The 11361-nt window shown below is 31.8% G+C and overlaps 1 protein-coding gene across 1 annotated transcript; it reads right to left on the bottom strand.

The window, feature by feature from the left end:
- Positions 1-231: 231 nt before the first annotated feature.
- Positions 232-1595, bottom strand: LOC129217910 (histidine-rich glycoprotein-like). The gene is made up of 2 exons (XM_054852186.1): positions 1498-1595; positions 232-1255 (listed from the first exon to the last, which is right to left on the bottom strand). Exons 1-2 carry the CDS (start codon positions 1593-1595, stop codon positions 232-234), a joined length of 1122 nt encoding a protein of 373 aa, XP_054708161.1.
- Between the last annotated feature and the right edge of the window lie 9766 nt (positions 1596-11361).

The raw sequence follows: 11361 nt of genomic DNA, 5'->3' as shown, positions 1-11361 counted from the left end.
TAATACGAAACGCAATAATCAAGTGTTCATTTTGTAATTAAATGAGCTTTCTAATTCTGTAATGCCTCACATATAAAAAGTTTTTCCATTACACTTGGCCTTAGAACCTGGATTCGTGTATCACTGCAAAGCAGTATCCCTACTATATTGCGTGTAATTCATCTCTCAGGTTGCAACGATACACATTTGAAAGACTTGTTTAAACTTTTGAGTATCACATGAGTTCGTTCCTTATATTTTGAAGTCGTAGCCGTGTCCGAAGGAGAAACCATGATGATCACCAAGGCCACCGTAGCTGTATCCACCAAGGCTGTGACCACCATTGCCATGACCTCCGTAGCTATGTCCATGTCCGTGGTGATGTCCATGATGATGACCGTGATGGTGTCCATGGTGATGTCCATGGTGGTGTCCATGATGATGCCCGTGCTTGTGTCCGTGATGATGGCCGTGGTGATGTCCGTGTTTATGATCATGTCCATGGTGGTGATTGTGTCCGTGTTTGTGGTCATGTCCATGGTGGTGACTGTGTCCGTGCTTGTGATCATGTCCATGGTGGTGACTGTGTCCGTGTTTGTGATCATGTCCGTGGTGATGTTTGTGATCATGTCCATGATGGTGATTGTGTCCATGGCTATGTTTGTGATCATGACCGTGTTTATGATCATGACCATGTTTATGAGCATGATGATGTCCATGGCTGTGATGGTGATCATGACCATGCTTGTGGGCGTGACTGTGTCCATGGTGGTGCTTGTGATCATGGCCGTGCTTGTGATCATGACCATGTTTGTGGTCATGATGATGTCCGTGGTGATGACTGTGGTCATGTCCATGTTTATGTAAGTGGTTGTGACCATGTTTATGATCATGGCTATGTCCATGGCTGTGCTTATGATCATGACCATGTTTATGGTCATGTCCATGTTTATGGTCATGACTATGATGATGTCCATGATGGTGTTTATGATCATGACCATGCTTGTGAGCATGATGATGATCATGCCCGTGTTTGTGATCATGGTCGTGTTTATGATCATGTTTGTGGTCATGCCCATGGCTATGATCATGCTTGTGATCATGTCCGTGTTTATGATCATGTTTGTGCTCATGCCCATGACTGTGATCATGCTTGTGTTCATGGCCGTGTTTGTGATCATGACCATGTTTATGATGATGGTGGTGGTGGTGATGATGATGATGCTCCGTTTGATCTTTGATGACAATCACTTTTTTTTCCTCTCCATGATGACCACTGAAAAACAGCGAATATCAATAAGTGTTCTTTTCTCCGAACATTGTTCATAAAATCTTTAATTTATTTAAATTTAATTCTTAAAAAACATTTTTCAGATAAGTGGTATAAAATACATTTGTTTCATATATCACTATAATGCCTTGATTCTTTAAAACTAATAATTTTACACAAATTAAGTTCTTACGCAACGCAAATTTCTTGATACTTCAATTTATATTTTTTAACAAACATATACTTACTATCCTGGTTCTGGCTCTGGTTCAGGGATAGGGTCAGCGGCAACGAAGTACACCGCTAACATGAAAAACAATACGCCAGCCTTCATGCTGAATCGCATCTGAAAAAAATTCAAAATTTTGTATAAAATGTATTGGTTTAAATCCAAAATTTTCAATATAAGCCAAAAATCACTTAGTTATTTATTTGTAGAATAAAATGCTTATCTTTAAAAAAATATATATATATATATATATATATATATATATATATATATATATATATATATATATATATATATATATATATATATATATATATATATATATACTTATTTTTAAGCGTTTTAAGTTGCCATTAGACTTTGTAATGCATATTTAATAATTTAATAAAGTTATTTTTTATATAAATGTGTTTTATGTAATTCACCAAACCTAGAAATAATTCATTTAAAAACATTTTTAGTAAAAACATGAATGGAAAATTAAGCAACAAAAGTGATGGAATATTAATAAACTGTGAAGAAAAAAAAGCTTGTTTGTACTTTTAAAGTGCAAATTTACAAGTAAGTAAATAATACCTTGTTTTAGCTTCATATCTCCTTAAAAAGTATTGTTCTGATTAGACATGAAGTACAAACATAAAAATTTATTAATATCATTAAAGAACATGTAAGCACAAAAAATTCCTCACTTGTCATAAAACACAAATGCACTTACGCATTCACTAGTTCTTAGTTTTTCTCTTTTATTGGCACTGCATTATCTTGCCTCATATCTTCAAACTATGTTATCATCAAATTAGTAAAATATTAAGGCATCGTGGTTAAAGTTTTTAAATTTTGTAATATTTGTCCTTTGGACAGTTATTCCGTAACTGTTTGATCACTTATGATTTATTGATTCCCCTTTTAGGTTCCAAATTTTACACTATTTTATGATGAAAAGAAAGTTTGAGTGTTCTTTTCTTTCTTTTATTTTTTAACTCACAGGTCACTAAGGTCAATTTAACTTTATTAATAGCTTCAAAGATATTTTACAAGTCTTTAATTTCTTTCAACCTATTAAAATTTGCATAAATTACTTTTCAAGTTGCTGCTATTTTTATTGAAATTTTGTTTTTTGCAAAGTTACTTTAATTTTTCTACTGTAACGTTTTATCCTTTTTTGTAAATATCATTTTTACTTGAGCTGAAAAAGTGTTTTAAGTTTCTCAGTGAATAATGTTCAAAACTCTGGCAAGAAATAATGCTTCAATAACTTCACAAAGCCTTTTAAAAGCATAAAATAATGACTTTATTATAACCGTTCTGTAGGAAGTGTCACTTCAAAAGAGCGATTGATTACTCTACTATTAACTTCTGCTTCCTTGTACTCTCTGAGAAGTAATTTCTCATATTTTTGAGCAGCAACCATCTCAAATATAATTTATAAGTACTAAATTATTACGTAAAACAATTATCTAACAAAAAATTATTTCTTATTTATTCTTTTCCTATTTATTAACCGATACATCGGTAAAAATTACATACGCATAAAATGTGTTTTTAACGTTCAAATTGCTTACTTTAAAAATGAATCTATTATTAGCTAGTATTGAGAAAAGACGTAGTCCTAAAGACTACAAAGTTCGTTTGGTACGTAATGTTGGGAAACAATTTTATCTAAATCTTCCATGGAAAGTAATGAAATACTACGTGCGAGCTTTCCCTGGTTAATTATTTCACTAACGCAGACTCACTATAATGTTAGAAGGAAGAAAAGAAGTAGCTAGAAGACTACTTTCCAAAAGCAAATAATTAACCGGTGATATTTATGAGGCGCCATAAAAAGTCTGATGGTGATTTTCTACTCAACACTTTTAGAAAAACTTGCTTAGAATTCCAATTAGTCTTATAAAGCACTAACGTAATTAAGGTTTCAAGTTTCTAACGTGTTAATGAGTGTGCTTTGAAATATAAGCAGGTAAACTTTGCGCCTGTCTTCAAGGGATTGTTTATCTTCAAGTACTAAGCTGGCATTCTTCTTTGGAGAGAATTCAATAAATATTAAATTCTTCTCGTAAGTTGCATTTCAGATTAAAGCAGTTTTCCCAAGATTAGCGATTTTGCATTAGTAACCGGGATAATAGGACGCGTTAGGTGAAAAATAAGCCTGTTTGTGAATCTAGTTAAAGAAATAGTTAAGAAACGGAAAGATTTAGAAGACTTTATTGCTCAACGGTTATTTGAAAGTATATTATATTTCCATGTTTACCAATTCATGCTACACATACCTCTATATGCAAGCCAGTCATAATATCATAATCTTTCCATTGTTTTTTTTTACCTCATCGTATGCCACTGGAGAAGTGTTATAATAGTAAAAGCAATTCGAGATTCGAATCTCAAAGGAAATCAGTTCTGAAATTATACTTCTTTTGAAGCGACGAAGGTAAATTTTCAACGAAGTGTGAAAGCAATGAAGCGACTGCCAACTGATGCCACGGTCACCAGTTTGACTACCATTTAGTGATATATTGTCAAGATACCATCTAATTTGGCTGAAAAAATTAGATACCAAATCCAGGGTCTGTTTTGGGCATAGCCATAGATAGGTCCAATGTTTAATATTGTCATTATTTCCATCGTAAGTTTCTATGGGACTTTTTCCTGCATCGATTGCATCAAACTTCGCTCCGTAGCTCTGATTAATTTTTCACATGTAATTTAATAAGCATTTTAGTGTGGAGAAATTCAACGGATATTGTCAATGAGTTAGCTGTTTAAACATTAGTTTCTTGTTGACTGCTAACAGAAAAAAAAATGCCTAAATTACCAAATAATTTGAATTCCACATGACAATAGAAAAACTAAGTAAATGTTCTTATATTTGGCCTCAAAAATAACTTTGTAAACTTGTTCATTCACAATCTGAAAAAAGCAAATTAACAAGAATAAAATGTATTGTTAAACGGATTAAAAGATTAAAAAAGACGAAGTTCAAACATAAAACCTTTTTCGTTGTACTTTAACTTTACGCTACTAAACGTCATAACATAAGGAACATCATGAAAAGACTTTCTAACTAGTTATAAAGACAATTTTGTTTTTTTACCAATTCATTTTCAACTTTAAATTTCATTTTTCGACTTTAAATTCAAAATATGTAAATTCATAAATGAAAGCTTAATTATTGCTTATTAATGCTCAAAAAACTTTTGTTCCTATAATTTTGCAGTACCCAGGGATTACTAACGGATTATTTTCTCCGCTTATACAATTTTAAAGTAATTATAAAGCTGACTTTTATATTCCACTATTTAGTACGATGTTTTACATGTTTCTGATTGAAACAAAAATACACTATTCCTCTTCGCTGATCTGATATGCACACTATTAAAAATTATAACGAAAGTTTTGCCGACTTCAATTACTAAATCGGAATTAGAAACAAATTACTTTTAGAAAATTTGACATAAATTACTAAATGAAAAATTGATACAAATTACTCAATAAAAAAGTGATACAAATTACAAATGTAATAATTTAAAAGCAAGACGAAATAATTTTGAAAACTACTTTAAAAAGATGATATCGGGATGAAATATAAATACATTTCTCAAATATGAAACTATAAATACATCTCTAAACGCACATGATTTCTTCATCTTTGAAACTTTCTATTATTTCTAAATGCTTAGTGACATTTTTCAAAATAACTCAATTTATAAAGTCAGACATATTATCTTTAATATCCATTACATATTCATATTAGACTAAACCTTCTGTAACTATTTCAATTCCATTTTCTTACGCACAAGAATTTTTGTCCTTAAATAAGATTGGGTGCGTTTTACTGTCAATATCACTACTTTTTATCATATAATTCCCAATTTATTAAAATAAACATCTAGATCTTTTTAGAATATAAATTTCATTTCACATAACCACACGAAATTACCTTCAACATTTAACCATAATATAAATAATAACAATAAAAATACTAATAATGATAATAACAACAAGAAAATTTTGATAAAAAGTAATCATACAGTTGAACGAAATATGGCAGACTAAGTTTATGCATTTGGGTTTTCTTTGTATGTAAAAAAAGTTATTAAAAGAGAAAGGAATAAGTTTTTAAAACCAAACCTAGTTGCTTGCAGTATCCGATTCTCCATTTTAGGATACAAATTTCCTTCCTTTAACCAAACAAAATTAATCTTTTAACGGAAAAAAAGCTATCCACTCGATGAAAAAAAACTGACCGAGAAACTTGAAATTTATGTTTTGGTTTTTTCTTGCAAGTGAAACGCGGAGTTTCAAGAGAAAGTTAAAACTTTTAAAACCAATCCTAGTTGTTTCTAGTATCGGATTCCTCAAATGCAGAGTTTTAAAAGAAAGGAATAAGTATCCGACTGTCCATTTTAGATTACCAATATCATTCCTTGAATCAAACAAAAATTAAACTTTTAATGGAAAAAAAACTAGCCGATCGATGTAAAAATCTGACCAAGAAACTGAATTTAGGTTTTTTGTTTTTCTTTGCATGTGAAACGTGGAGTTTCAAGAGGAAATTATAACTTTTAAAACCAATTCCAGTTGTTTCCAGTATCCGATTCTCCAAATGCGGAGTTTAAAGAGAAAGGAATAAGTCTCTAAAGCTAATCCTAGCTGTTTCCAGCATCCGATTCTCCATCCTCACTTACCTTCTTTCGGTGAAAAGAAAGGGAGAGTTTTCTCTCTTCGCTCTCCTCCTCCCAACTCTTCCTTAACAACGGAGTATTATACTAAGTAAAAGAGATTTATGAAAGTGAAAGTTTCTCAGGATCTCTTTTATAGTGCATGACGAACTTCATCGAGCAAACGCGTGCTCTTCCTGCTTGATTGCCGTCGACGACAGTACCATGGCACGAGAGCCCTAAAAACTTCCTCCATGACACACCGGTTGTCTGAGATATGATATCTGTGAGATCCCTTTTTTCTCAAATGTGGAATCCGTTGGGAAATACTGCGTTGTTTTGAATGGGAGCGGTCCGGTGGTTTTTTGGAAGTCTGGTGGCGTTCTGTGGTTCGATGATTCGACTGCATGCGATTGTTAAGGGGTTTAATATTGATTTAAGTGTCTTTTAATTGTATGAATTACGAAGGAATGCTGAAACTGTTTTAACCGCATTCAGTTAATGCCTGGTTTATTTCAAGATAGGTAATGGGGATTATAAGATTTTTTTCAAGAGCTTAATTTTGAATTAAAAGTCCAGTTTCTTTTAAGGTGTGGTTTGCAACTGTGATGTTTGGTAGTTTTTGAGTAAACTCATTGTTATGTCCAATTTTTCTGTGTTAGTTAATTTTTGAGTAAATTTTTCAAATCAAGGTAGCATTTTTTTTCTAGTGAATGCGCAAAATTTCATGTCTTTGAAATCCATTTCTACACTAAAGTTTCTTCGGTCGACAAAGAAGCATTAGGGGTAGAATACGACCACAAGATCCAATTCCGACCAGGCCATTGATGCTATAGTATTTAACCCCTACCACGTCCTATTTGTTTGGATTTTCCTTTAAGCTATAGGTCTCTTAGTAATCTTTAGGGATACTTAATGCTCGGTCTGTTACGCGTGTATGGTAAATAAGGGAGAGTTGCCGAACCCGCTACCCTTGAGTTACGTTGTAGTTATTAATAGAAAGCCGCCAGACTCGCAGCGTAGTAGCAAAATGGGATTTCTCCAATTAATGTACAGCGAAAATTCTAATTATAGATGATTACTTTTAGCTGTATAATCGTATTTTAAGTAAAGTTCGTGATTTCTCTACTGATGCTTTTAAACACTTAATGTCAAAATAGTTTCTCTACTCTTAAATGTCGTTCAAATTCAAAACTCAGCTTAGAGTCTCTGTAGAGTATTGTGAACATGGCATCTTAATCTCCGAGAGCAGGAAACTTTCGTGTATGGCATCAAAATTGTACAAAATGGGATACATGGTACTCCGTGTTTCGGTATGCATGCCGCGATTTTTTTTTTTTTTTTTTTTTTGAATACCGCTATTTATAAAAATGAATCTAATCTCTAATCTGACCATGTCTTATTTTTCCTATGCTGCTGGCTTTTATCTTGCTGGAGTATATTTTCTGGCTTTGATTAACGTTACGATTTTTTTATATTTTTCTTAACGACACGATGTTCCAAATCACACCTTTTAGGCATTGACGAAAAGTTAAGTAGTTTCAAAAACATAACACAAGAGAAGGTACACAATTTTATATTTATCATAAAAATAACACAGCATGATTTTTAAATTTTTTTATGCACTCTACGAGAATTACTGTAAAAGAATGCGGCTTAACTCTCGGATTTACCCTACTGCACGAAAAATAATAGCCATTCGTGAGATTGAAACGGTATCACTAGAGTTCCGAAATTTTCCTAAACGTACTTCCACACTCTGCGAAAATTATTTTTTCTGTCTGTCAGAATAATAATTATGAAATCATTAAAATTGTATTTTGGCTCATTGTATTAATGTTTTGCAAAAGGTAGTAAGTAAACATTATTTGTATTACAGAACAACTGCAGTACTTTTTAAGTGTTCCAAGTGGTTCTCTTCCCCTAAATCCCAGTATAGAATATTTTTAACACAAAATCTATGTAATGTATTAAATATTCAGAGTATCTACAACTATTTTTGTCAGAATGGCCTGTCACACGAAAGCTGCTGATTTTGTAATTGAATTTGTTTTTGGGAGGCTACGTGGCAATCATTAGCGTATTAATATCATTCAATAGTGAAAAATATCCTTTAGGAAAAAAGAAGAAAAAAAATGAAGCAAACTATAAACACGAGTTTTGAGATTACAATCAACTCTTTTTCATTGCAAAATGGAGAGAGCTCAAAATAAAGATGTTGGCTCGGATGTAAAGGTATCCCAGTGGAAATTTTAACTTTCTCTTTTTATTTACGGAGCCATTTACACTGTTTCTCTGGATAATGCGCATTAATCCACTCAAGAGTACGGATTACTTGTCTGGCAGAACGCAAATGATTTCTCCGTCATAATGACATAGTCTTGAGTTAATAATCAGGGTTATTTTTTAATATCGGGGCTTTCAATTGACTAAAGGAATTTGAACTAGGTTTGTCGAGCAACAAAACGAGAACTGTTCCCCAACATTTTTAATATATGTCCGGGATTAAAATTCAAGAGCTTTTAAAGGGAACGAAAGTTCTAGACGTTATAACCGAGATGCCACTATACGCGAAGTCATTACAAACAAGTTCAACCGTATTTGAGTTGTTAAAGCTACGAGAACTGGTAAGAGCATTGTTCTATGATAAGATAAAATGGTCACTGAGCTTTTGATAAAATTGCCAAATGGTTTCTCAAGCGTGAAAAAGTAAATGGTTCAATTTGAGTTAACTTGGACTTGCTTTTACAAGCACGAGTATTGATTGGAATGATAACATCAAAACAAGCAATCGAACTCTGCTTTGGAAACTTACCGAGTTTGTTCTAACTGGCATGTTTACGCATGTGCTTTCTTTAAATACAATTGTTTCGGGAACTTATTTATTTTTTATAGTTGGTTTTACATAAACATTTAAATACTTGAAATAAACTTCTTAGCTACAATTACATACTTATCAATGTTACTTGAAATGAATTTAAAACGCATTTTGTTACAATTATAACGCAATGACATTTTGCTTAGAATGTTTCCAAACATTTATTTCAAGTGTTAATGATATTAATCCAATAATTTTCTAGCACGTACAGTAGGCGATGTTCCCCCCACAGACGATTGGTAATGGACGTTTAGTACTTAGAACATACTGGGTATCATTACTATTTTAACACATTCTGGAACTGAAACCATTATTTTGCTCAAAGAATCTAAAAGGAATTAACTCGGCTGGGGCAACAATTAGAGGTATTTGAAACAAGAATTTATGTTTCAATTACTTTAAAATTCTCCAGAATTAAAACTTCTCTCGCTAGTACAAAGAAACACGCACAAATCCTCTGCTCTAAGCATAATGTATGCCGAAATAAACATTTAACGAGAGCACCAGGTGTTTATTTTTTAATGAAAAAAAAAAATTAAGTGTATTTTAGAAGAAATAAATAATTATTACCATACCTTAAAAATATTCCAAGAAATACAAAGCCCAAATAGTTATCCGAAGCTTTATGAAACTGTTGCCAGTTCGAATCGGAGCTCCAGCTTTTATACCGTTTCGATCGCAAACCTCACACATACCGTGCTTTCAGGTATCAAGGTACGGTGACATGATACACTTCCTATGATCATAACATGCATTTCTTTTATTATCTTGCTTCGTCTTAATCCTTGAATCCGTTGATAACCTTTTCTTTCTAGATCGTAGCTTGTTCAAAGATATTTAGCATTTCTAAGATAGCTATCTTTTTAGTGGCATTGGAAATCGATATTAAAAATCTTAGATTGTTTAAAGTTAAAAACTCATAACGGTTTCCGGCATGGTGTGTTTTTGTAATAATTATTTCTTTTTATTGCTTTTATTTTTCATAGGAAAAATATCAGAAGTTTTAAAATTGCATAATGCTGTTTTTCAATCAACGATAGTTTTCGCCTACTTTCTCATTCATGTTTTTTCCATCTTACATTAATAATTAATTTTCTTTGAAAATTTTTATTTCTAAAGCACTTATTCAAGAGGATAGGAAAATTTCATGAGGCAAAAAGTTGTAGACTTGTAAGAATCTAAAGTTAGTTGTAAACCAAATTTCAGTCTTCCCCCCGCAAAAAAAAAAAAAAAAAAAATCCTATGGTATTTCCTATGGTATTTAATGTAATTAGCAAACGTAAAAGGTGTCAATCAATTTCCCTTTTCTTCATAAAAAATCAAAAATGATCAACCAAACATATATTAATCAAGGATAGGATGCTTTTTGAAATTCCAATTATAATAGGAATATTTTTTGTTGAAGATATTTAGCTTAGATTCGAATTCCTTTTTAAAAATTAAAAAATAAATACGTGTGTACAGTAAACAAATGATTTACATTTGAAAATAAAAGGAATGAAAAAAAAATACAAGCTAAAAAAAAAAAATCATGAAACATATTACTATCAATTAAAGAAAAGAAAAAACTATTGGTAGCATGAAATTTGAGTCATGATTAAAGTGAAAATCAACATGAATAAAGTAAAAATAGTTAAGAAAATGCGTTGAATGGTGATGCAATGGGACCACATGGTCACACCTAATATTGATGCACTACATCTCAAAGAAGCGATATAATTTTTTTTTTAAGATATGCAGAAAGGAAGTTATTTTTAACAACATTTTTTTTTCTGCCTCTTGAAATGTCATTAAGTTTGTAAACACAATTCGACTTATCCACGCTTTCGGAATTTTCCAGGTACTTAAGCAATATTTGCAAAATCCGATATGTACTTGCCGATTAGTTGATGGTGGTAAAGATTGTTCATTAGAACCTGCAGAAGCAGACTCTCTTCAGGCGATAAATCTAAATTTAGTGATGTTAGAAATATTTGCTTTTTTTTTAATTGGCTATTTCTTTCGGGTTGGATAGTTACAAGATATTATCATATTGTTGAACTTAAAATGCTTGTTACGATGGTTTGAATTATTTTAAAGAGTACTTAAATTACATACTTTTTCTTTCAAAGAGGAAGTTTTAAAGTTAACAGTTAAAAGTTAATGCCATGCCATGAAGAGCAAAAACAAAGAACAAAAGCTCGTACAATTTGAAAAAAAAAAAAAAAAAAAAACACTCTATGCTCACATATAATTTTAAAACCTTGTTAGCTGCTATATATCTCTCCCTTCGCGCAAGCTAAAATTGACGGCGAGAGTAAAGTGGTGTAAGTTACAAAACGCTGCGTTTCATATATCGATAAAAATT

Source organism: Uloborus diversus, chromosome 1, assembly GCF_026930045.1.
Source record: "Uloborus diversus isolate 005 chromosome 1, Udiv.v.3.1, whole genome shotgun sequence".
Taxonomy (NCBI): domain Eukaryota; kingdom Metazoa; phylum Arthropoda; class Arachnida; order Araneae; family Uloboridae; genus Uloborus; species Uloborus diversus.
This window is presented reverse-complemented; position numbering and strand designations above follow the sequence as displayed.

What these genes read in the sequence shown, in the direction of transcription:
- LOC129217910 (XM_054852186.1), bottom strand. Translation starts at nt 1,595, where the DNA reads ATGCGATTCAGCATGAAGGCTGGCGTATTGTTTTTCATGTTAGCGGTG. An exon ending in CCAGAGCCAGAACCAGGATA is followed by an intron (nt 1,256 to 1,497) that starts GTAAGTATATGT and finishes GCTGTTTTTCAG; the next exon opens with TGGTCATCATGGAGAGGAAA.